Source organism: Tachyglossus aculeatus, chromosome X1 (genome assembly GCF_015852505.1).
Source record: "Tachyglossus aculeatus isolate mTacAcu1 chromosome X1, mTacAcu1.pri, whole genome shotgun sequence".
Taxonomy (NCBI): Eukaryota; Metazoa; Chordata; class Mammalia; order Monotremata; family Tachyglossidae; genus Tachyglossus; species Tachyglossus aculeatus.
Genome location: NC_052101.1, coordinates 124,912,024 through 124,938,014, shown reverse-complemented (window position 1 = coordinate 124,938,014; position 25,991 = coordinate 124,912,024). Strand labels below are relative to the sequence as shown.

Below are 25,991 nucleotides of genomic sequence, written 5' to 3'. Positions count from 1 at the left end.
CTTCCTCCCTCCCCACCCCGCTACCTGGGTAATGATAGCAACACAAATCGTTCGGTTGCCCAGTCCCCTGGGTCTTTCTCAAATTCAGTGTCTCTGCTAGCCTTGGCCCCCAGACGTGTAGCTCTAAAAGAGGATGGCCGAAGAAGGGTATCTAGTCAATCAATCAATCAATCAATCAATCAGTGGCTCTTCTAGGGGCAGAGCACTGTACTAAGCACTTGAGAAGCAGGGTGGTGTTGTGAAAAGAGCACGGGCCTGGGAGTCAGAGGATCAGGGTTCTAATCCTGGCTCCACCACCTGCCTGCAAGTCACTTACCTTCTCTGGGTCTCCATTTCCTCATCTGTAAAATGAAAATTAAATCACCAGTCAATCAATGGTATTTGTTGAGTGCTTACCAAGTGCAGAGCACCATACTAAGTGCTTGGGAGAGGACAATACAGTAGAGTTGCTGGACATGATCCCTGCCCATAGGGAGGATGGGTTCAGTGGTGGGATAGACTACATCAAGGTACACAGAGTAGGTTGGTGTTAAAGGAGTGAAGCGTGTAGGGTGGATTGTAGGAGGAAGTCAATGAAACTAGGTGGGAAGGAGAAATCTGATTGAGTGCCATAACAGAAGGGAGAAAAGAGCCTGAAAAGAGCCTTGAAGAAGTCCCAGGGAGTCAGGGATTTCTGAGGGATGCAGAAGGGAGGGAGATTAGGATGGGGAGATGAGGTTTTAGTCAGGGAAGCTTCCTGGAGAAGATATGATTTTAGTAGGACTTAGAAGGTTGGGAGCATGCTTATCTGTCAGATATGAAGGGGAAGGAAGTTCCAGGCAGGAAGGAGGGCATGAGGCAGTGGTCAGTGGTGAGAGAGATGAAATTGAGGTACAGAGAATAGGTTGGGTTCAGAGGAGCAAAATGAGTGGACTGGGTAGTAGTACGAATATGGTAGAATGAGATAGCTAAATAAGGAAATGAATGTACAATTTGAAATACATATATTCATAAGTATATATTGGTGCCAAATTCAGATCCAGTCAATAAAAGGGTAGCATACACAGTAAGCCATTTTGGTCTCTCTGGTGGTGTTTTTTCTTGGATCTCTGTCCCTTCCAGGGATCTCTTGGCCCTGGAAAGCAGTGGGCTTCTGAGGATGCTTGGTCCCCAGCCCTTAGCCTCCAGGCTTACAGGGCATAGAGTGAGTTGTTCCAAATGCACACCGACCCCCACATACATTTCCCCTTTTCACAATGTACTGCTGGTACTTCCACATCCCACCTCCTTTGGTCTCCAAGACTTTTTTCAAAGGAGATGAGGGTGCCACAAGGTCTGCTGCTAAGACAGCTCCTAGAGATCTACTGTTCTACAGCCACAGAGAGAACCCACACCCTGAATATCGCTCTCGCGAAACCATCTGTTGGCTCCAAGAGCATGTCTATGGCTAACGGTCTCTATTCCAGCCTAATCCTCCTCCACCTCTTGGCTGCCTTTGATACTGTGGACCCTCCCTTTCTCTTGGAAATGCTATGTAACCTTGGTTTTTCTGACACTGTTCTCTCCTGATTCTCCTCCTTCCAATCTGGCCACTCCTTCTCAGTGTCTTCTGTGGGCTCCTCCTCTGCCTCCCACCCCGTAAGAGTGGGAGTCCTCTAAGGCTCAATTCTGGGTCCCCTTCTAGTCTCATCTACTCTCACTCCCTTAGAGAACTCATTCACTTCCACGGCTTCAGCTACCTTCCGCAGATGATTCTCAAATCTACCTATCCAGCCCTGACCTCTCTCCTTCTCTGTAGTCTTACATTTCCTCCTGCCTTCAGGACATCTCTACTTGGATATCCTGCCAACATCTCAAATTTAACATGTCCAAAACTGAACTCCTCATCTTCCCTCCCAAATCTTCTCCTCCACCTAACTTGCCCGTCAGAACTGACACCACTACCCTTTCCATCTCTCAAGCCCGTAATCCTGGCATTATCCTCAACTTCTCCCTCTCTTTCAACACCCATATTCAATCTGTGGTAAAATCCTGCTTGTTCAACCTTCATGACATTACCCGAATCTTCCCCTTCCTCTTCATTGAAATTGCCACCATGCCGGTCCAGGCATTTGTCATATCCTGTCTCGACTACTACCTCATCCTCCTTGCTGAGCTCCCTGCCTCAGTCTCTCCTCTCTCCGGTCCACACTTCACTCTGCTGCCTGGATCCTTTTTTTTAAAACATTGTTCCATTCACATCTCCCCACTCCTCAAAATCCTCCAACAGTTGCCCATCCATATCCACATCAAGCAGAAATTCCTGATCATTGGCTTCAAGGCACTCATCAACTCTGTCCCCTTATTTACCCTCACTCCTCTCCCACTACCATCCAGCTCATACTGTTCATTCCTCTAATGTCTTTCTATTCACTGTACCTCAACCTCATCTGTCTCACAGTTGACCCCTTGCTCACATCCTCTCTTCTACCTGGAATTCCCTCCCCCTCCACATCCAGCAGGTACTCATCCCCTATCTTAAAGGTGCTTCTGAAAGCTCACCTCCTCCAGGAGACTTTTCCTGATTCATCTTTCATCTCCCCAACCTATTTTCCCCTCTACCTCCCCTCCACTTCTGCATCATCCAAGCATTTTCATAGCCCCCCACACCCTTAGCACTTATATACATCGTCTTATATTCTATTGCTTCCTCCTACCTGTAATTATTTTAGTGTCAGCTAGTTAGAAATCTCACTGAGGGAAGCGATCATATCTACTAATTCTATGGTACTCTCCCAAGTGCTCAGTACAGTTTGCTGCACACAGTAGGTACCCAACAAATGCTATCAATCAATCAGTGGTATTTATTGATGATGATGATGATATTTGTTAAGCTCTTACTATTTGTCAAGAACTGCTCTAAGTTCTGGGGCAGGCACAAGCTATTCAGTTTGGACACAGTACCTGCCCAACATCAGGCTCACAGTCTTAATCCCCATTTTACAGATGAGGTAATTGAAGCAGAGAAGTTAAATGACTTGCCCAAGGTCACACAGCAGACATGTGGTGGAGACAGGATTAGAACCCAGGTCCTTCTGACTCCCAGGCCTGGGCTCTGTCCACTAGGCCATGCTGCTTCCCTGAGCACTTACTGAGCACTTATTGAGCACTTACTGTGTGCACAGCATTGGGCTGAGTGCTTGGGAGAGAATAGTACAATACAGTAGGTAGTTATGAACTCTGCCCCCGAAGAGCTTAGTCTAGAGTGGATTGATTGATTGATTGGTACCAAGCGCTTAGTACAGTGCTCTGCACACAGTAAGCGCTCAATAAATACGATTGATTGATTGATTGGTTCAGTGCAAGCCATCATCAGTATTGAAAAACATCTCAAGGCCACTGGTGGTGGGCTAACTCAGACCATAATATAAGAACAATGATAATAATAATAATAAAGCATTTATTAACCATGTACTATGTGGAAAGCACTGACTAAGCACCAGAGTAGATACAAGATAATCAGGTTGGGCACAGACCCTGTACCTCATAGGGCTTACAGTCTCAGAGGGAGGGAGAATAGGTATCGAATCCTCATTGTACAAGTGAGGTAACTGAGGTCAAGAGGAGTTAAGTGACTTGCCCAAGGTCACACAATAGACAAGTGGCAGAGCCTGGATTAGAACCCAGATCCTTTGATTCCCAGACCCGGACTCTTTCCCTTAGGCCATGCCGCTTCCCACTGCTTAGCACAAAAAATTTCTACCCAAGTAAGCAGTTCAAGGTGGGGTCGCCTGTTCTTTGAAGAGGCAGGAGCAGCAGGAGCAGCATTCACAGCATCCTAGATGGCTGAGAAGCCCTGTTTGGGAATGCCCCACTCTCCCACACTAATTCAGGCACACTGGTAGATTGCCACCGGAGCCCCCTTACACTGAGCTGAAAACGTCTTCTCTGAAGACTATGACCCTCTCATCATAGAACATGAAGATGTTGTGTGATGATGAAAACAGTGCTCGGCCTATCAGAAGGCCAGCTCTCACAGAACACGAACTGGACAGATACAGAGTTAGCGGTGCAGTCCTGAGGGACTCAGTCAATCCATCAATCAATCGTGTTTATTGAGAACTTACTGTGTGCAGGGCACGGTACTAAGCTCTTGGAATAGTACAGTATAACAGAGTTGGGAGACATGTTCCCTGCCTACAAGGAGCTTACAATCTAGAGGGGGAGGCAGACATTAAAATAAATTGAAGATATGGATATAAGTGCTGTGGAGCTGAGGGTGGGGTGAACATCATGTGCCTAAAGAGTACAGATCCAAGTTCCAGGGTAACGCAGAAGGGAGAGGGATCAGGGAAAATGAGGGCTTAGTTGGGGAAGGTCTCTTGGAGGTGATATGATTTTAATAAGGCTTTGAAGGGTGAGAGAATGGTGATCTGTCGGATATGAAGGGGGAGGGAGTTCCAGGTCAGAGGGAGAGCATGAGTGAGAGGTCAGTGGTGAGATAGATGAGATCAAGGTACAGTGAGTAGGTTGGCGTTAGAGGAGTGAATTGTGTAGGCTGGATTGTAGTAGACCCCAGATGACCGGATGGAAGTCAGCTCACCCAGGCAGGTACTGGATCCACCTTGTTTTGGAGAAGCCCTCCCTCTTCACCAGCAGCCAGACCATCACTAACATCAGGCCTCCCAAATAATAATAATTATGGTATTTGTTAAGCACTTGCTATGTGCCAGACTCTTTACTAAGCACTGGGGTGGCTATGAGTAAATAGGGTTGGACAGAGTCCCTGTTCCGCATGGGGCTCACAGTCTTAACCTCCATTTTACAGATGAGATAAGTGAGACAGAGAGAAGTGAAGTGACTTGCCCAAGGCCACAGCAGACAAGTGGCAGAGCTGGGATTAGAACCCATGACCTTCTGACTCCCAGGCCCTTGCTCTATCCACTACGCCATACTGCTTCCCACAGAGGTCCTCTGCTCCCAGAGGTCCAAACGACTATCCAATGACCCCATTCTGGCCCGTAAGCTCTTGTGTCCCCTCTAGACTGTCAGCTATTTGTGAGTAGGGATCGTGTCTACCAACTCTATTGTATTGTCCTCTCCCAAGCGCTTAGTACAGTGCTCTGCACACAGTAAGCGCTCAATCAATATAATTGTTTGGTTGATTAAGTGACAAACAGTGATGAAGATTTTTTCAAAGCTCTAGACAGACATCGCAGGCAGGAGTGCCCACAGCCGGGAAACAAATTAGAGAGAGTGATTTGAACACTGGAGTTGGAAGCGCTGCCCGCCCCTGGAAGACATACAGCGGGCCGCGTGGAATTGGCAGACTGAACTGCCAGGGCTTACTCTTGCTGATTGAACGCGCCAAGCACCATCTCGTGCTTCCAAACGCTATCTTTCGCCTGCCAGACTAGCATCCCCGGTCCAAACAGTGGCGTCTCCCCGAATCTGCCGTAGTGCGGCCGAGTGACCTCTGGGATGTCCGGAAGCAGAGCGACGAAGTGGGGAGCAGAATGCCGTGAAGACGGCTGGAGGTTTGGCCCCTGGAGAACGAAGGCGTCCAGCTATAGTGGGGTGCAGCATAGCCCAGTGGAAAGCGCACAGGGCTGGGAGTCAGAGGACCAGGGTTCTAATCCCGACTCCAATATTTGCATGCTGTGTGACCATGAGCAAGTTACTTAACTTCTCTGTGCCTTGTTTTTTTCAACCGTAAAATGGGGATTCGATACTACTCTCCCCTCCTATTTAGACTGTGAGCCTCATGTGGGACAGGGAATTGTGACCGACCTAATTAGCTTGTATCTACCCCAGCACTTAGAACAGAGTAAGGGCTCAACAAATACAAAAACAACAAAACAACAAAGGGCTCAACAAAAACAAATTTTAAAAAAAGCACAACAGCCCCAGTGGAACAGGTTGGGGGAAAGAAAGGTTAGTCATTTGAGATGGGCATAGCTTCAGTGCTAGGAGGCTGTGTTCCTTCTCGGACTCCACACACTAGCCTCATCCGGCCCCTTGAGAACTTCCATCAGCATTGTTTGCAAGCTACAGTGAACATCAAATGACAGGGCGGGATCACAGACAGTGGAGTCCAAGAATGAAGCTCTGCTCACTTTGACACAGCTCACCTCGGGGAGGCGGGGGGTGGGGGGGGGGGGGGGAGCGGGGCGGGACTTGTGAGGAGAATGGAAGGCAGGAGATTTCCAAATGGGGAGCAGAAACTGGAAAATAAAAGCAAGGAGGAAATATTTTAAGGACGTCAGAAACCAAAGCCTCACACAACGTCACATCTCAGCTGTAAACAGGGAATCAATTGCTGCAGACAGACCCTACAGTGCCAAAAGGAGCAGCTCTTTATCCCAATGCTTAGTACAGTGATTGGCACATAGTAAGTGCCGAACAAATACCGCAATTATTTGTAGTATTTGTGCATGCACAATACAGTCAGGTCTGTGGGCTCTGCATATATGTACAAGTGAATTTCACTGTCAGTGCCATCAAGCCCGAAAGAATTACACACACACATATACAAATACACACAATTGCTGAGGAGGGCTAAAAATCTATGTGCTAAAAATATACATTGATCAATCCATCATATTTATTGAGTACTTACTGTGTGTAGATCACTGTTCTAAAGCAATTGAGAGAGTACAGTATAACAGATTTAGTAGACATGTTCCTTGCCCACAAGAAACTTAACAGCCTAGAGATGAGACAGACTTTAAAATAAATTATGGATATTTACATAAGTGCTATGGGACTGAAGGGGTGGGGGTGGCAAGTAGAGTACAAATCTTAGAGAAGCAGCATGGATCAGTGGAAAGAGCCCGGGCTTGGGAGTCAGAGGTCATGGGTTCTAATCCCGGCTCTACCACTTGCCGGCTATGTGACCTTGGGCAAGTCACTTCACTTCTCTGTGCCTCAGTTCTCTCATCTGTAAAGTGGGGATGAAGACTGTGAGCCCCACATGGGACAACCTGATGACCTTGTCGTCCTCCCCAGTGCTTAGAACAGTGCTTGGCACATAGTAAGCGCTTAACAAATATCATCATTATTATTATTACTATTAAATCCAAGGGCAAGAGTGATGCAGAAGGAAGAGGAAGTAGGGGAAAGGAGAGCTTAGTCAGAGAAGGCCTCTTTGGAGGTGGTACTTTGGGGCAGCTTTGGAGGTGGGGAGAACTACGGTTTGGCAGGTTTGAAATGGGAGAGCATTCCAAGCAGAGGAAAAGGTGTGAGCAAAGAGACAGAGGTGGGAGAGTCAAAGGCAAGGTCCAGTGAGAAGGTAGGCTTGTTACAGGTGAGGAGTTTGAGCTGGGGAAGAACAGAGAAAGGGAGCTGAAGTGGAAGATGGGAAAAGCTGCTGGAAAGCCTTGAAGCCAATCATCATCATCATCAATCAATCAGTAGTATTTATTGGGCACTTACTGTGTGCAGAGCACTGTACTAACGCCTGGGAAAATACAACACGACAGAGTTGGTAGTCGTGATCCCTGCTGACAAGGCATTTATGGTCTACAAGGGGAGACAGGCATTAAAACAAATTACAGGTAAGGGAAACAGCAGAGTATAAGGATATTACATAAATGCAAAGGGGCTTGATGAGTATCAAAGTGCTTTAGGGGTACACAGCCAAGTGCATGGGCAACACAGAGTGGAGGGTGGGTAGGGGAAATGAGGGCTTTGTCAGGGGAAGGCATCTTGGAGGAGATGTGATTTTAGGAGCGTTTTGAAGGAGAGGGTTTTGAAGGCACAGAGAGTGGTGGACTGTCGGATATGAGTGGGAAGGGAGTTCCAGGCCAAAGTAAGGACTTGGGCAAGGGGTTGGTGGTGAGATAGATATACCAAGTGGTTGGGAAAGTACCGTAGAGAGGTGGCACAGTCCCTGCCCACAAGGCACTTTCACTCTAATGGGGTAGACAGACATAATAGTATTGACAAACTGAATAATCCAAATATATAGCTGAATGTACATTTGCAACAAATGAGTATACACACATGCTAAGGATGGGGAGAAATCAGTGCTACAGATGGCTGGTGGCTCCAGGGGTGAGAGTAAAAAATTCCTTTTACTGAATGACAAATGACTGTTGCAAGGGGAGAAAGGGAGGGAGGGTGGGGCTGAGACATTTAAAACTGCTGCCTCAGCTGCCACTTTCACCACCTCAGAGAAGTAATAATAATAATAATAATAATGGCATTTGTTAAGCGCTTACGATGTGCAAAGCACTTTTCTAAGCGCTGGGGGGATACAAGGTGATCAGGTTGTCCTACGTGGAGCTCACAGTCTTAGTCCCCATTTTACAGATGAGGGAACTGAGGCTCAGAGAAGTTAAGTGACTTGCCCAAGGTCACACAGCAGACATGTGGCGGAGCTGGGATTAGAACCCATAACCTCTGGCTCCCAAGCCCGTGCTCTTTCCACTGAGCCACGTTGCTTCCCGGGACTTGAGAGAGAAAGCCTAGTGCAGAGCCTAGAACTGAGAGTCAGTTAGAACTGGGTTCTAATCCTTGCCCCTTGCTGGCTGTGAGACCTTGGGCAAGTCACTGCACTTCTCTGGGCCTTGGTTTCCTCATCTGTAAATATGGGGTTAAGGAACCTTTTCTTCTTCCCCCTTAGACTGGGAACCCCATGTGGGACAGGAACTGTGTCCAGTCTGATTGAAGGGTATCTATCCCAGCACTTGTCACAAAGTAAGCACCTAATAAGTGCAGAGCACTGTACTCAGCACTTGTGAGAATATAATTATTATCATTATTATTAATAATAATATTGTTAATAAAAAATGCCTGGCCAGGCTGCCAAGGTACAGTGCAGTGAGGCTTTTAAACCACAGCAGCAGAAGGGTGGGAGTTACATTTCTATCAGTGCACCATTCTGGGGTGCTTGAGGTGCCAGTGGAGGTGTCCTGGAAGCAAAAGGAGATGTGGGATGAAATAACTGGAGAGGTCAGAACTAAAGAGATAGAGCAGGGAGTCCTCCACATGATTTAAGAGGGCTGCCATGTCACAATTCCTGCTGGAACCTTGTTGCCATGGATTGGCCAATGGTGTGGAATGGTGATTGGTGTGGGCTTGCAATCTTGAGGAGGCAAAGAGACTCTTCAGTCTCCTTTGGCATCTGTTCTTGTTCCTCCTACTTCTCTAAGGAGGACATTTTTCCTCACACCCTCCCTAAGTGTATCTTCCTGCCTATTTCCCCTTGGGTTAGTTCTCTTAGGCCTTTCTCCCCTTTTCCCTCCCCACCCCAACCCCCACCAGCCTCCCAGCTTCTTTCATTCATTCAATCATGTTTATTGAGTGCTTACTGTGTGCAGAACACTATACTAAGCGCTTGAGAAGTACAAAGTGGAAGAGGCTGAAGGAATTTTCATTTTTTCTGGGGAACGGAGGCGGGGGTGGGGTGGGGGGGCCAACGGAACCCCATCTGTCCCCAGAACCAATCCTATCCACCATCTCTCCCTCCCAGATCAGCGGGTGGGCACGTGCTTCTCAGCCCTCATCGGGGGCCGCTGTGCCGGGGAGCTGCCGGGCCACTACACCAGGATGCAGTGCTGCTGTGACTCCGGGCGCTGCTGGGCCCTGGGACCGACGCCAGAGATGTGTCCCGTCCGAGGCTCTGGTAAGCGGGAGTTGGGGACGGGTGTGGAAACTGCTGTTTTGCAGTGCTCAGCTCGAACCTGGTCCCCAGCCAGGAAGGTGAGACGGGCTTGTGACCGCACTGAGCAGCAACCCAGGGGTCCAATGCCCTGTCCTAACTCAGCTGGGCCCCTGGTATGGGCACCCCCTCTTCCAGACACAGATGTCCTCCCAGCCCAGGCTCCCCGCAGTGGATGACTGATACTTTTCACCTCTCTGTGCGCTATTTCAGATGAGTACCGCCGGCTGTGTATCGAGGGGCTCCCTGTACTGCCTGCCTTCCCCGGCCACTTCCCTGGGCTTCCAGGCTTCGGACCCAATGGCATGGGGCCTGGCATCGGTGGGCCGGGCGGACATGGCCCTAATGGTGCCAATGGGCAAGGTGGCATCCCCGGACTGCCTGGCATGGGCCCTGGCAGTTCCAGCATTGGTAAGAAACCTCCATCCCCACCCCCACAGCTCCACTTGAGAGAGACACCAAGCTGGCGATGGCAGGGGGCACTTAACAGGGAAAGGGGTTTGTCTGACAGAGCACACGTAGTAATAATAATAATAATAATTTTGGTATTTGTTAAGCGCTTACTATGTGCCAAGCACTGTTCTAAGCACTGGAGGAGATACAAGGTAATCAGGTTGTCCCATGTGGGGCTCACAGTTTAATCCCCATTTTACAGATGAGGTAACTAGGGCACAGAGAAGTTAAGTGATTTACCCAAAGTCACACAGCTGATAAGTGGTGGAGCTGGGATTAGAACCCATGATCTCTGACTCCCAAGCCCGCGCTCTTTCCACTGAGCCACGCTGCTTCTCTAGTAGGCAGAGCCCCCCAGTCATTCTGGTAGGGATGGACTAAGAGATGAGAAGAGGGAAGATAGGTTGGGGATGGGGAGAGAAGGACTTTTGTGCATTTTTGTCTTAACTGGGAATCATGAAGAGAATATGCAAACTGCCCAGCAAATCAGCTTCAGTTGTTTAGCTGATTTAGCAGTATGCGTTGCTGAGGAAAGGTCGGTCAGTCAGCAGGCCCATGGGGCTTCTGGTATTGAACAGGTCCTCAGGGAGCTCCTAACCTGATAGCCAAGGCGGGAGACACATGCAGTATTTGGGAATGAGCTGAGGCAGGGTGCGGAGGGATGGGGCCAGCAGGTGAGAGAGGGGAAGCGGGGTGAATCCCAGATGATTCTGGATGAGATGGCTGTGAGTGGAAGTTGGAAGAGGAGAGATGGGGAAGGATGGGGCAAGGGAGGAAGGAGGGAGCAAGTGGTTGGCTGGGGGTCCAGGCCAGGCTTCCCTCACGGCCTGTCCCCAAACCAGGCACTGCCACCCTGAATCAGACCATCGACATCTGCAAACACTTCACCAACCTGTGCCTCAATGGGCGCTGCATCCCTACCCCATCCAGCTACCGCTGCGAATGCAACATGGGCTACAAGCAGGACGTACGAGGAGAGTGCATCGGTGAGATCGGGCGGCCTGGGGAACCCAGGGAGTCAGAGCAGACCTATCTGCCCCACAGTGCTGCTGTTGCTGCTGCTGGGGTAGAAAAGGAGGATAGAGGCCATCTCTTGGAACCCGGCACTGCCCACAGCCCCAGGAAGTTCTGCAGGGGCAAGGGGAGCAGCTGGGAAATCCTGGGGATGAGCTGCGGGGTTCTCTCCTGGCCCTTCTTGCGGGCTCCCTGGGGCGGGCTGGGCAGGGCCGGGACTACAATAACTAGGTGGGATTGGGCTGGGTGGGGGCCTATCTCTCTCTCTCTGTCCCCCTGCAGATGTCGATGAATGCTCCAGCAGCCCTTGTGTGCACGGGGACTGTGTCAACACTCCCGGCTCCTACCACTGCAAGTGCCATGATGGCTTCCAGAGCACTCCCACCAAGCAGGCCTGCATAGGTTCGGCCTAGCTCCAAGAGTAGGGTGGTGGGTGGGAGATCCTCGGGACCATCAGGGAACTGCCAAGATTGGGCTTGGAGGGTGGTGGGTGGCTCTGGGGGCAGGGAAGGACCCCTGCCCACCCAGGGGTTATTTGGGCCTCTATCGGATGAGTTACGGGAGAGGAATGGGTTCCTAGGAGTTGTGTTCACCATGGGGGGGTCAGAGGGACAGAGAATGAGGGACTTAGCCCCTCTGACCATTGGGGGGAGGGACCAGCCCCTGCATGGACCAGCCCCCTAATGGCACCCTCCCTCCCTCCCACCCACTCATTCAGACATCGACGAGTGCATCCTTAATGGGGTCATGTGCCGCAATGGGCGATGTGTCAACACCGATGGCAGCTTCCAGTGTGTCTGCAACGCCGGCTTTGAGATCACCCCTGATGGCAAGAACTGCGTGGGTGAGTGAATGAGAGCAGCCCGGTCTGGGGCTTCCCACGGTATGGGGCAGAGCAAGGCAGCAGGGGGCCGGAGACAGTGATGGAGAGATTGTAAAGGCACAGGGGGAAGGACAACAGCAAGGAAGGAAGAGGCTGTGGGGTGGGGGCCTGCAGTTTCTCCAAGCTCTCCAGTCCCTACCCAAGATCCTGGGGCTGTCACCTGGGCTGTCTGATGAGGGTCTTGCCCCGTGTGTGCCCCTCAACCCCGCAGACCATGATGAGTGTGCTACGACAAACATGTGCCTGAACGGGATGTGCATAAACGAAGATGGCAGTTTCAAGTGCATCTGCAAACCTGGCTTCGTGCTGGCTCCCAATGGGCGCTACTGTGTGGGTGAGTCCTGGGCTGAGGCCCAAGCTCAGCTCTCAGATCCCGGCCCGGGAGTCCCTGCTAGCCAAACGCGGAGACCCCAAGAGTCTGTGGATCCAGTCAGGGTGGCGGGGAGCTGTTCCTGAACTCTCGGCGAAAGATGCCTCCCCCTACTCCCACAGACGTCGACGAGTGTGAAACGCCGGGCATCTGCATGAACGGCTGGTGCATCAACACAGAGGGCTCCTTCCGCTGCGAGTGCCTGGGCGGGCTGGCCATCGGAGTGGACGGCCGGGTCTGCGTCGACACCCACATGCGCAGCACCTGCTATGGTGCCATCAAGAAGGGCACCTGTGCCCGGCCCTTTCCCGGGGCTGTCACCAAGTCCGAGTGCTGTTGCGCCAACCCCGACCATGGCTTTGGGGAGCCCTGTCAGCCCTGCCCTGCCAAGAACTCTGGTGAGTGCCCCCTCTGCTGTCCCAGGTCCCGGGGTCAGAGAGCAGCAGATGGACCGGCCCTCCATTGCCCTGTATCAACCAAATGTGGCAGTTTCCCTAGCCCCCCGGGGTTTTCCAATCTGCCCCCGCCAATGGCTTCTCCTGGACCCGAACCAAAGGCCATCTTCAACCTGCGCCAGCTGGGACTTTCCTTGAAGTTTTTGTGACCTCGGCATCCTCAGCTTTCCATGCTGTTCCCCCTCCCCCCACCCAGGGTGTCACGAGGTTACTGGGCTGATGCCAACACATCTGAGCCCCTCCCTAGTGGGCCCCATGGCCGGAGCGATATTCTAGGAATGTTCACTCCAGAGGGAAAGCTCTGTCTCTGTCCTGGCCTGACTGTCACACTGGGAGAGGTGGGGGCGGGAGGATGGGGGAAGAGGGTGTCCCTGACCCAGGGGTGGGGATTTCCTGCAGGGGAGGAGCATGGAGGGAGGAGGTGGGCTGTCTCAGGGAGCAGGGAGAGAGCAACTCAGGATCCAGAGAATGGAGAGAGAGGGAGGGAGGAGGGAAGGAGGAGGTGTTCAACGATAGCAGGGTGGGGGAAGGATTCATTGGGTGGGAGGGTCGCTCAGATCCCTGACCCCCTCCCTTCACAGCTGAGTTTCAGGCCCTGTGCAGCAGTGGCATCGGCATCACTGCGGATGGCCGAGGTAAGTTCCGAAGGGGGCCAGAGACGATAGCCAGTGGGGGACATGGGGACAACAGTTTCTGTCTCATCAGAGGAGACACCCAGAGCTTGAAGGAGGGGAAGGGCAGATTCCCCCCACCCCCAGAGCTGTAGGACCATGGCCCTCAGGAGGGCCAGGGCCAAGGTCTAATTCACACCTCAGAATACCCTCTCAGTGCCATGCTTTGTCCACAATACATGTTTAATAAGTTCTGTTACCACTGACCCTCCACCTTGGGGGTTTTGGGGTGGCACCAGATTCCTAGGGTCCCAAAACTACAGGGAGGGAAACGGGGGTCACTGGGTTGACTGGTCCCTGGGGAACAGAAAGCAAAGGGGCTGCTGCCTTCTCGTGGCCAGGAGCGGCATTGCAACCCTGAACAGCGAGCACCCGAGCTCCCGTCTGTAGCAAGAGGGAACAGGACTTGGGAAAGCCATTTGAAGAGACACGGGGTGGGAGGGGAGTCTGGAGGCCAAAGATTCCATGCTGGACACCATCTTGGGGTTCTGGAACATTGGCCTTGAGGCAGCCTTCCCTACCCCCTTCCAAAGAGTCTCTCCAAAACCCCTCTGTCCCACAGACATTAACGAGTGTGCCTTGAACCCCGACATCTGTCCCAATGGCGTCTGTGAGAACCTGCGAGGGAGCTACCGCTGCATTTGCAACCTGGGCTATGAGTCCGACAGCACCGGCAAGAACTGTGTGGGTGAGTGTGGGGCCAGGGCTGGCCACCCCAGCGCTCTTGCCCTCTGTCCTCCCTCCTCCAGCCTCTGTTTCACTCCTTATCCCTCACATTGTGCTCTCAGCTGCCCCTTTGCTTCCTGCACTCAAGAACTGGGTTAGTCCCTGGGATCCCAAGGGCCCTGTTGTAGGCTGGGGAGAGGAGAGCCCCCCAGGAGAGCCCAGGGGGAGCGGGCCTGGTCCACCCCTCTTTCTTCCTACCCTTCTCCCAGTTCCCACTCCTCATGCCTTGTGGTCTCTCCCCCGCCCTCCCCTGCCTTGGGGGCCTCTCCAGATGTGGACGAGTGTGCAGTCAACCGGCTGCTGTGTGACAACGGGCTGTGTCGCAACACCCCCGGCAGCTACGCTTGCACATGCCCCTCGGGCTTCGTCTTCAAGACTGACACCGACACCTGCGAAGGTAACCGGGGGTGAGGGAGGGTGAAAGGGGTAGGGCAGGCCCGTTTCTGGGGAGTCAGACTACTGTGTGGAGCTTTCTGGGGTCGGAATTTTCTAGGGATTGGTGGGGTTTGGGGTGACCACTGCTAGGGGGAGAATTCAGAAATAGGCCAGAGATGCAGCTGCTTTCCACACCCCTTTGGCAAGGCACCCCAAAGTCCAGCATTCCCCCCATCTCCCAGCCAAGGGGCAAATGTCCAAATATTCCCCCAGGCAGACCCTGGCAAACAAGCACCCGTTCACTTAGGGAGGGGGGGAACCGGGAAGGGGCTTCGAGGCCCCACTTGCTCTTCCCAAGAGCCCCTGGCCATCCCACTCCCCGGGTGAGGCGGTTCTGCCCGAGGGGAGGGTTGGCAGGAGGGCCTCAGGGGTGGGCAGTGTTGAGGGCCCCGTGGTTGTCTCTCTTCCTTTCAGACATCAACGAGTGCCTCTCCAACCCCTGTGTGAATGGACTATGCCGGAACAATGCTGGCTCCTTTGCCTGCGAGTGCTCCCCTGGGAGCAAGCTGGCGGCCTCAGGCACCATTTGTGTGGGTAAGGGCACCCACCCGCCAAGGTGCATGGTGGAGCAAACTTTGGGGTGCCAGTAGTTGCCCCCCTGGGGAGCGAGGTGGGAGAGGGGCGGACTGTCCACTGGGCAGGACCACTAGGGCTGCCAGGGTGGGGGCTGGTGAGCAATTTCCTGCTGTGCAGTCCTATCCTTCCCATCCATCTGCCACTCAGCTGCCTGTGTCTCTGCCCCACAGACAGCATGAAGGGTACCTGCTGGCTGAACATCCAGGATGGACGCTGCGAGGTCAACATTAACGGTGCCACCCTCAAGTCAGAGTGCTGTGCCACCCTGGGCGCAGCCTGGGGCAGCCCCTGCGAGCGCTGCGAGATTGGTACTGCCCTGTGTGGGACCGGGCACTGAGGGAACCCACTACTGGAAAGGGATGGGGGGATCAGGGACCCAGGGAGCTCTGCCATCTTGGAGCCCCAGAGTGTGACCTGGAGGGTCTGGGTTGTGGAGAGCGGCCTGAGGAGGGGGCAAGGTGAGCGGGTGGGCCCAGGCTCTCAGGTGCAGGGCCTGCAGGGGAGAAGGAGCAGAAATGGCTTCATAAGGGGAGAAACCGGTTAGTTCGGAGGCTTCCCAGGAAACATCTGCTCCATCCTGGGTTTTGTCTCCCTTTCGCCCCCATGCAACCAGGAAATTCTCCCTAAGTCAACCCCAAAAATCCCTCTTGCTGCAAGGTCTAGCATTTCTGAACCAGGGTAGGGCTTGCCAAGAGTGGGGCCAGTTGCCCTAATTTGAGGGTGGGAAGAGCCTCCCTCCACCAGGCTGAGGGACCAGCCAGAACCCCAGGATGGCATGTCTGACTCTCTTCTCTTTCCTCTCCTCGGTCCAGATCCTGCCTGTCCCCGTGGTTTTGCACGTATGAAGGGCCTCTCTTGTGAAGGTAACTCCTGGGCTCTGGTTGGAAGGGTGGTGGGGAGAGCCTCTAGAGCAGAGAGGTTTGGTCTGAGTCTCCCCTTCTGGGGCAAATAGTTGCCAGCGGGACCAGGCCCTTTTGAGCACCTTCTGTGAGTAGAGCACTGCACTAAGTGCTTGGGAGAGTACAATGGAGTTAGAGGACCCAATCCCTGCCCTTAAGGAGCTGACAGGGGAAACAGAGCTGACAGGCCTGCAGAAGTGGCCTCCCCATTCTCTGGGGTCGGTCATCACCCAGTTGCGCCCCATCTCCCCCTCTCCCCTCACTCCACCTGACCTACTGCCTCTCTCTGCCCTCCCCACGCCAGATGTGAACGAGTGCGAGGTCTTCCCGGGCATCTGCCCCAACGGCCGCTGCCTCAACACAGCTGGCTCCTTCCGCTGCGAATGTCCGGAGGGGCTGACCCTGGACGGGACTGGGCGGACGTGCGTGGGTGAGGATGCCATGCAGTCGGGGGCGGAGCCTGGGGCTGGCTGGGTGTGGGAAGAGGGAGTCAGTCCCCATGGCCCAGCCTATGGAGCGGAGCCTCCTCCCCCTCCTGCATCCCTGCATCCGCGCCCCCGCCCCCACCCCCACCCCAGCCGAGCCATGGCGGGGCAGGAGAGTGCTGAGGACAGCACTTGGCACGGACAACAGTGGCTCTAGGGCCCGTGACTGCACCCCCTAAGTTCGGTGCGCCCCTGGCGAAAACCACCCTGGCCACACTGTTGGTGGCACCTGCCGGCACCTGGAAGTGCTGGGGAGCAGTGGGTGGGAGCCGGGTGGGAGGCAAGACCCTCTGTGGTCGGAAGACCCCGGGTCAGGGAGAGGGCAGAGCCCAGCCCTGTGTGGCGGCCTGTCTGCTCCCCGCTCTCTGCCCCCAGCAGCGGCCGCCTTGCCCGCCTGAGGCGATTGCCCCCAACACTCTCCCTGTGGAGAGGAGCGGCAGGCGAGGGGCCTGTCGGTACAGAGGCGGGGAGGTGCCAGCCAGGAGATGCCCCGGGCGGTGACGCCCCCCCCGCCTCTCGGCCAGACACCCGGGTGGAGCAGTGTTTCATGCGCTGGGAGGAGGACGAGTGTGCGGCGCCCCTCCCCGGCAAGTACCGCGTGGATGTGTGCTGCTGCTCCGTCGGCTCCGCCTGGGGCACCGACTGCGAGGAGTGCCCGGCCCCGGGATCTGCCCAGTTCAAGGCCATCTGTCCCCGGGGGCCCGGCTTTGCCAACAGAGACTTCCTGTCGGGCAGGCCCTTCTACAAAGGTGAGCGGGTGCAGGCAAGGGGTTGGGGTTGGGGTCGGGAGTCGAGCCGGGACCGCAATCCAACACTCTCTCTTCCCATCAGATGTGAACGAGTGTAAAGTCTTCCCCGGCCTGTGTACCCATGGGACCTGCCGCAACACCATCGGCAGCTTCCGTTGTCTCTGCGGGAACGGTTTCGCCTTGGATGCTGAGGAGAGGAACTGCACGGGTAGGTGGGAGGGGGTCTTTCCCCCGCAGCCCCCCAGGGGTTTGTAATTCATTCATTCATTCAATTGTATTTATTGAGCACTTACTGTGTGCAGAGCACTGTACTAAGCACTTGACTTCCTGAGACTCCTGGATGCCATCAGCACTGCAGGTCCAACACTGGCAGGGCCTGCTCTCTCAACTCAAAAATAAGAGATAGTCAATAGCATAGGCTCAGGGGAAGCAGTATGGCATAGTAGATAGAGCATTCATTCATTCACTCAATCATATTTATTGAGCGCTTACTGTGTGCAGAGCACTGTACTAAGCACTTGGGAAGTACAAGAGTAGCAGCGTGGCTCAGTGGAAAAGAGCACGGGCTTTGGAGTCAGAGGTCATGGGTTCAAATCCCGGCTTCACCAATTGTCAGCTGTGTGACTTTGGACAAGTCACTTCACTTCTCTGTGCCTCAGTTACCTCGTCTGTAAAATGGGGATGAAGACTGTGAGCCCCACGTGGGACAACCTGATCACCCTGTAACCACCCCAGCGCTTAGAACAGTGCTTTGCACATAGTAAGCGCTTAATAAAATGCCATCATTATTATTATTATTATTATTATTACAAGTCAACAACATATAGAGACGGTCCCTACCCAACAATGGGCTCACAGTCTAGAAGGGGGAGACAGACAACAAAACAAAACATGTGGACAGAGCATGGACCTGGGAGTCAGAAAGTCATGGGTTCTAATCTCGGCTCCACCACTTTTCTGCTGTGTGGCCTTGGGCAAGTCACTTCACTTCTCTGGGCCTCAGTTACCTCATCTATAAAATGGAGATTGAGACTGTGAGCCCCACGTGGGACAGGGACTGTGTCCAACCCGATTTGCTCGCATCCACCCAAGCACTTAGTACAGTGCCCGGCACATCAATCAATCAATCAGTCAATCGTATTTACTGAGCGCTTACTGTGTGCAGAGCACTGTACTAAGCGCTTGGGAAGTACAAGTTGGCAACATAGAAAGCACTTAAGAAATACCACAGTTATTATTAGTAGTAGTATTATTTGTGGGATATTTGGTTCTTGTCATAAAATACAGAAATTGTCCCAACTACTGATCCTTTCCTCCAGTGCTCCCAGCCCCTGCCCGCAGCACCTCCTGTCCCTGCCCCTCTCCCCTTCTTCCTCCAGGGCTCACTCCACCTCATTTTCTTTCTCTCAAAGTGCTAAACTGGTAGTGTCTTCCCGACCCCTCCTCCCTTATCCCCCAGGCCCTCTCTCTACTCTCTCTGTCTCCCACAGACATTAATGAATGTCACATCTCTCCGGACCTGTGCGGCCACGGCACTTGCGTCAATACTCCGGGCAGCTTCGAGTGCGAATGCTTCGACGGTTATGAGAGTGGCTTCATGATGATGAAGAACTGCATGGGTAGGCTGGTGAGGGGGAGGTGGCGAGGCTGTGTGTGCGGTCCCGGGGGGACTGGATCCTGTGGGGAGGGCTTGGGGGGTCCCCTCCCCTAGCCTGGGACGGATTCTGTGGCCCCTCTCCCCTGGTCCCTCTCATGTGTCTCCCACCCTTGGCCAAACTCAATGGAAAGGGTAAGAAAGGGCCAAAGCAAATGGGCCAAGGGAAAGGCTGAGAGAAATCCTGATGTGGAATGATGGTGAACATTGGTGTCTGACCTTTCCTTCTCCCCCTCCCCCACCGGCCCCGGGCTTCCTGCAGACATCGATGAGTGCGAGAGGGACCCACTCCTGTGCCGAGGTGGCACCTGTGCCAACACAGACGGCAGCTATCAATGTCTATGTCCCCCTGGACATGAGCTGACACCCGAGGGCAATGCCTGTGTAGGTGAGTGAAGGGGAGAGAGGGCCTAGTTGATGGTGGGGAACCAGGAAGATGCCTGATCTGGTGGGTGTGGGGATGGGGAGGGGGCTGGGCTCATTTGGGAGGGGTGCTCTGGGGGTGGGGGCAAAGAGGCTCTTATGGGCGGGAGTCAGGGATGGACAAGGCACTGGTGGGGTTGTGAAGAGCCCTGAGCACCCAGCTCCGCCCTGTGCCTGCTCTCTACTGGGCTGGGACTCCAGGGTGTCCATGTTCCCAACCCCCCTCCAGACGTGAACGAATGCTCCCTGAGCGACAACCTTTGTCGCCACGGCCGCTGTGTCAACATCATTGGCACCTACCAGTGCTCCTGTGACTCGGGATTCCAGGCCACGCCAGACCGGCAGGGCTGTGTGGGTGAGTCTCGGGCCGAGGGGCTCCCCAGTCCCCCACTCTGGGCAGGTCCAAACCAGGGCTGGGATTGATTGTCCCCAAGAGCCCTGAGCCCAACCAATCATCCTGCTTGTGTGCCAAGCCCCATCCCCATCCCTATCCCGAGGATTATCCCCCTGTTCCCCCCTCCCCGTTCCTGAATGCCGGTGGCCAAGATCAGGGCTGACCCTCTTCCTCACCCCCTGCCCGGCCCGGATATTTCAGACATTGATGAGTGCAGCATCATGAACGGTGGCTGTGACACCCACTGCACCAACACAGAGGGGAGCTACCAGTGCAGCTGCAGCGAGGGCTATGCTTTGATGCCTGATGGGAGATCGTGTGCAGGTAAGTGCCAGGCAGCTCCTTGGGCAGTGTCTTCAAGCTCTTGGTCTTCCTCCTGCTGCTCATAGTCTGCGTCAGTCATTCAGTCAGTCAACAGTAGTGACTGAGCACTGCCTACTGGATGCAGAGCACTGTTAGAGGTGCAACATTCTGGGACTGAGAAGGTGGGGGGATTAATCTCTGGGAGGCCTTAAGAAGGAGGTGGCTTTTGTAGGTGGTCTTAGAAGGACAGCAGGGATGTGGTTAGGTGGATTTGAGGAGGGAGGGAGTTCCAGGCAAGGGAAACGGAGTCAGCAAGGAGTCAGAGACCAGAGAGTTCAGAGCAAAGGACAGCTAGGAGTGAACTCTGGCAGAGGGAAGAGTGGTATGGAGGGGAAAAAGAGAGCAGAGGAGGGAGCTGGCAGGTGGAGAGCCTCATAGCCCATGGTAGGGGCTCCTCTTTTCCCGGGGAACTCCAGCCTCAGGCTCCCCCTGACCTGCTTCCCTCTCCCCTTCTGCCACCCACCACCCCCCTGAACCCTTCCTCCCACAGACATTGATGAGTGTGAGGACAGCCCAGACATCTGTGATGGGGGACAGTGCACCAACCTGCCCGGCGAGTACCGCTGCCTCTGCTACGATGGCTTCATGGCCTCCCTGGACATGAGAACCTGCATTGGTGAGTGGGCCTGGCAGCCTTCGGGGGTCCTCCCTTCTGACCGGCATGGTACTGCCCACCAGTGGGCATGGCACTGCCCTGGGGATGGCCAGTCTTCACCCTCCAGCCCCTGTGTCCCCTCTCCCACCCCCCCTCTGCCTGAGTTCTTCTGGAAGGTCCCCATGGGGTCCTGGTAGAGAAGAGGGAGGAGTTATGCTCAGGAACCCCTCCCCCCCAGATGTGAACGAGTGCGATCTGAACCCCAACATCTGCCTCCATGGGGACTGTGAAAACACCAAGGGCTTCTTCATCTGCCACTGCCAGCTCGGCTATTTTGTGAAGAAGGGGACCACAGGCTGCACAGGTAAGAGCCCTGGAGTCTGACCTGCCTAGCACAGCGGTGGGGTGTCCCCATGCCGGCTGCCTCAGAGGCTGGGCCCAGGCATCCTGGCTTTCCAGATGACTCAGATGGGTTGGACCTCTCATATCCCCTGTTCCAGTTGCTCACAACCCCTGGAACATCTTCCTTGGGTCTCACCTGATTTCCTCTTGCTGCAGCTGCAGCTCATTCCCTCTCGTTCTGCCCTTGGGGAACATGAGGTGCAGCAATTCCCCCTCCTCCCTACAAAGACTCTTTCTGGCTAGGGGATGGTTTTTCCGCGGCCCCGGCCTTCCCTTCTGCAGGAGGAATCCTCCCAGCTTCTCTAGGCTTTCTTTGGTGAAAAGCTTCCCAAGGCAGCCCTGCCCTTGTGAGGGGCCCTGGTCTCTCTCCCCAACCCCTCTCCTCTCCCTGGGCTTCCCTGGCCTGCCCTGATTCCCCATCTCCTGTGTCTCTCCTGCTGCCTGCAGACATTGACGAATGTGACATTGGGGCCCATAACTGTGACGTCCACGCCTCCTGCCTCAATGTACCTGGCAGCTTCAAATGCGATTGCCGCCCGGGCTGGGTGGGCGATGGCCTTCAGTGCAACGGTGAGTCCGGAGGAGCGGCCCAAGAAGGCGGGAGTGGGGTGGGCACAGTGGTGCCAACATGAGCAGTCACATGTCCTAGTGGAAAGAGGATCCTGGGCCTGGGAGTCAGAAGACCTGAGTTCTATTCCCAGGTCCACTACTTGTCTACTGTGTGACCTCGGACAAGTCACTTCACTTCTCAGTGCCTCAGTTTTCTGATCTGTAAAATGGGGATTCAATCCGTGTTCTACCTCCTACTTAGACTGTAAGCCTCACATGGGACAGGGACTGTGTCCAACCTGATTAACTTATCTACCCCAGTGTTTAGACGTAGTAAACACTTGAAAAACACCATAATTATTATCATTCCCAAAGGCCCCATCAGGCCCCAGGTCCTAAATTAGTTGGGGGGTTGTTCCTTGGGTGGAGTACTGGACTGAGCATCTGCCATGTGAAGAGCACCATACTGGGTATCTACTGTGAGCAAAGCTCTGAACTAGAGGCTTGGGTGCATACAATACAAGTAGAAGTCACAGTCCCTTCCCTCAGGGAGAGTCTGGTCTCACACGGGGAGAGTGGCAGACACATATAATGTATTAGAAGGAGGGAAAACATGGATACAGTTGGACACAGCAAAAGTTTGAAATAACCCCAAATCAATTAGTGAAAAAAAAGTGCTATGGGTAGCTGATGGGATGGCATGACCAGAGGCAAGGGAAATTAGATGGGGAAGGCCTCCTAGAGGACGTGAGTTTTTAGGAGCAATCAATCAATCATATTTATTCAATCAGTCAATTAATCAATCGTATTTATTGAGCGCTTACTGTGTGCAGAGCACTGTACTAAGCGCTTTGGAAGTACAAGTTGGCAACACATAGAGACAGTCCCTACCCAACAGTGGGCTCACAGTCTACTGAGTGCTTACTGTGTGCAGAGCACTGTACTAAGCACTTAAGGAGGCTTTAAAGTTGGGGAGAGTTGTGTGTGGCCTGGCAATTTTGGTGAGGGAGGGAGTCCCTGTTAGAGGGAAGGGGATGAGCAAGGAGTTGGAGCTGGGAGAGTCAAGATGAGGGCTGAATAGGCGGTGAGCTTTTGGGGAGCGGAGACTGAGCCAGCTGTTGGGTAGGGACCGTCTCTATATGTTGCCAACTTGTACTTCCCAAGTGCTTAGTACAGTGCTCTGCACACAGTAAGCGCTCAATAAATACGATTGAATGAATGAATGAATAGCCGACTGTTGAAGAGAGCCTGTAGGGAAGGAAGTGACTAGGGAGAGCTTTGAAGCTGCTGGTCAGAAGTTCTGTTTGATGCAGAGAGAAATGGGAGGCCCCAGCCCATGGCCCGAGGCTGCGCTGGGGTAGGGGGCAGGGTCCTTGCATCCAGGTCTGCTGCCCGGCAGGCCCTAGCTGCATTCTCCCCCACAGACCTGGATGAGTGTGCCACCGAGGAGCACAAGTGCAATTTGAATGCCGACTGCGTCAACACACCAGGCTCCTACCGTTGCGCCTGCCGAGAGGGCTTCAATGGGGACGGCTTCTCCTGTGCTGGTGAGGGGGGCCGATGGGACAGGCCAGGGAGTGGAGGGCTTGGGAGGGGCAGAGGAATCCCTAAGGCCCAAGGGACCACAAGGGTTAGCTGGCCCAGCTCCCTGCCTAAATTCAGCAGGACTGAGGGGTTCCATCCTGCTTTGAGAGGCCTCCAACAATGGGGATGCCGACCTTCCCGTCCCCTGCCACCTGAATCCCCCTAGCGGTCAAAAAATTCTTCCCTTTGGCTAACCAACGTCTCTCCTGCTGCAGTTTAAGTTCCATTTCCTCCGGCTCAAACCTTGGGGACCCGAAGAGGAGCTGAGCCCCTTCCATCCCTTTGCCCCTGCTCCTGGCCCTCCACCCCAGTCCTGTATACCCTCTGCCTTGTCCCCCCACCCTCTGCCTGATGGAAGCCTGATGGCAAAGTGGGGCATTGCCCCAACAGTTGTCACTGCCTCCTCCTCCTCTTCCTCCTCCTGGGGTGGGGAGAGGAGGTGGAAAGATTAGCCCTCAGACATGAGCCCCTCCCCGGGTCCTGCCTCAGCCGGGTCACACGCTAAACTAGGGGGGAGAGTGTGATCTCTGGGTTCCCACTCCAGACAGGGACGAGTGCGCTGACAACGTGAACCTCTGCGAGAACGGACAGTGCCTTAATGCGCCTGGGGGTTACCGCTGCGAGTGTGAGATGGGCTTCAATCCCACCCAGGACAGCCGGGCATGTCAGGGTGAGAACCAGTCTGACACAGGGGGTCGCGACAGGGGGAGCAAGCCGGGGAGCTCTTTGCTGTGCTGCCCAGGGGCTGGGACATGGCGGGCAGACAGGGGTGCTCTCCGGGCCACCTGGAAGCCTGGTGCCTTCCAGATATCTTCACCAGTTTTCTCCCTTGTGGCTATGACACTAGCGTCCCCTTGTGCTCCCCACTCCTGGACAGTCTGTCTGCCCTCTGGGCCCCTCAGCCCATCCTGTCGACTTCAGCGTGGGGAGGCAGGTGGGGATTCAGGGGAGGCAGGTGGGCCTCTGCTGATTGCATCTTGGCTGCTTGCCCAGAGGGGAGATAGGTCTATAGAGCCCTTGGCGGGAGCTTCCTATGGCCCCAAAGGTTCAGTGGGGGAGAGAGGAGCCGGAGGCCCGACCCATCTGCGCCCCACATGACACCAGTCCAATGTGCCTCTTGCAGACATCGATGAGTGCACTCTTCAGAACATCTGCGTGTTTGGGACGTGCCAAAACCTACCGGGCATGTTCCGCTGTGCCTGTGACGACGGCTATGAGCTGGACCGGAGTGGGGGCAACTGCACAGGTTCTGGAACGGGCCGGGCGGGAGGGGGCAGGGCCAAGGCTACCTGGTCGACATCCCCTTCCTCCCAAATGCTTCTGACAACCCTCCCAGGCCAACGGCCCCTGACTCTGGTGGCTCTGATGGCTCCGCCCCTTTCAGCTCCTCATTATGTCCACATCCCTGAAGCTTGCCCTCTTCTGAGTCTTTTATGTCCCAGGCCTCGTTCCCTTGGACTTTCCGTCCACCTGCCTGTGATCCACATCTGTTTTGTCTCTCCCTTCAGACCGGCAACTTCCCTCTGTCCCTGCCCCACAGGAAACCCAGTGCAACTCCCCCTATGCCCACTGGGTGTAATGGTCAGGGCGCTCAGCCAGTGGCATTGCCTGGGGGCTTCTGGGGTTATGGGGGGTGGGGGAGGACTGAGGCAAAGTTGGCCTGACACACAGAGCAGTGGTCCTTGCTCAACCAGTTCCCGGCTTCCCTTCCAGATGTCAATGAGTGCGCTGACCCAGTCAACTGCATCAACGGCCTTTGTGTGAACACCCCAGGCAGCTATCTGTGTAACTGCCCCCAGGACTTTGAGCTGAACCCTACTGGTGTGGGCTGTGTAGGTGAGTGATAGCCCGGGGCTCCCCACAGCCCAGGCTGAGGACAGCCTTGGGCTAAGTTCCCAGGAGCAGGCCCGGGGCCACTGTGGGCTGCCTGGCTAGAGTCAGAGCTGACAACAAAGAGAGGGTGCGGCCTCTGGGAGGCCCTGATTCGGCAGACAACCAGCCATTGCCACCCTTGGTGAAGCCTACTGTGTGGTCTTGGGCAAGTCACTTCACTTCTCTGGGCCTCAGTTTCCTCATCTGTAAAATGGGGATTCAATCCCTGTTATCCCTCCTGCTTAGACTATGACAGGGACTGTGCTCAACCTGATTATCTTATATCTACCCCATCACTGAGTATAGTGCTTGGCACATAGTACTTAACAAATACCCCCATTAGTATTAGATCTACTTCAAAGGAGGAGGACCCAGAGAGCCCCCAGTTCCACCCACCCCCATCCACATGCTCTCCCTTGTCCTTCTCCTGGCCTCACATTAGAGCCAGGCTCCCAGCCCTAGGCATAACCCCAGTGCCCTGCTGCCTGGTGGACCAGCCCCTCTCTTCCTGTTCAGACACTCGTGTCGGAAACTGCTTCCTGGACACTCAGGACCGAGGAGATGGGGGGATCTCCTGCAGCGCTGAGATTGGAGTCGGGGTCACGCGGGCCTCCTGCTGCTGCTCCCTGGGACGGGCCTGGGGCAACCCTTGTGAGCTCTGCCCACCAGCCAATACAAGTGAGTACAGGCCCAGCTGAGCCCACCAATGTCCAGATGGAAAGGCCTGTCTGCCTGGGCCGGAGAAGGCAGAGGGGGGCTTTCTAACTGGGCAGAGGGGCTGCCTGCCTGGCCAACCTGGATCCTTCAGACAGAGGGG

The 25,991-nt window shown here is 54.5% G+C and overlaps 1 protein-coding gene across 1 annotated transcript in view; it reads left to right on the top strand.

Moving 5' to 3' along the window:
- The window catches only part of FBN3 (fibrillin 3), a 96,819-nt gene that overhangs the window by 49,952 nt on the left and 20,876 nt on the right, over positions 1-25,991 (top strand). The window contains exons 9-36 of the mRNA XM_038739886.1: positions 9,434-9,586; positions 9,836-10,033; positions 10,918-11,061; positions 11,372-11,491; positions 11,808-11,933; positions 12,184-12,306; positions 12,465-12,740; positions 13,379-13,432; positions 14,031-14,156; positions 14,466-14,591; positions 15,044-15,163; positions 15,376-15,513; positions 16,018-16,068; positions 16,409-16,534; positions 17,114-17,338; positions 17,421-17,546; positions 18,829-18,957; positions 19,255-19,380; positions 19,645-19,770; positions 20,011-20,133; positions 20,663-20,788; positions 21,006-21,131; positions 21,617-21,739; positions 23,143-23,265; positions 23,847-23,972; positions 24,426-24,548; positions 25,016-25,138; positions 25,691-25,852. Coding sequence (XP_038595814.1) covers positions 9,434-9,586; positions 9,836-10,033; positions 10,918-11,061; positions 11,372-11,491; positions 11,808-11,933; positions 12,184-12,306; positions 12,465-12,740; positions 13,379-13,432; positions 14,031-14,156; positions 14,466-14,591; positions 15,044-15,163; positions 15,376-15,513; positions 16,018-16,068; positions 16,409-16,534; positions 17,114-17,338; positions 17,421-17,546; positions 18,829-18,957; positions 19,255-19,380; positions 19,645-19,770; positions 20,011-20,133; positions 20,663-20,788; positions 21,006-21,131; positions 21,617-21,739; positions 23,143-23,265; positions 23,847-23,972; positions 24,426-24,548; positions 25,016-25,138; positions 25,691-25,852 — 3,768 coding nt within the window. The remainder of the gene's footprint in view (positions 1-9,433; positions 9,587-9,835; positions 10,034-10,917; positions 11,062-11,371; positions 11,492-11,807; positions 11,934-12,183; positions 12,307-12,464; positions 12,741-13,378; positions 13,433-14,030; positions 14,157-14,465; positions 14,592-15,043; positions 15,164-15,375; positions 15,514-16,017; positions 16,069-16,408; positions 16,535-17,113; positions 17,339-17,420; positions 17,547-18,828; positions 18,958-19,254; positions 19,381-19,644; positions 19,771-20,010; positions 20,134-20,662; positions 20,789-21,005; positions 21,132-21,616; positions 21,740-23,142; positions 23,266-23,846; positions 23,973-24,425; positions 24,549-25,015; positions 25,139-25,690; positions 25,853-25,991) is intronic.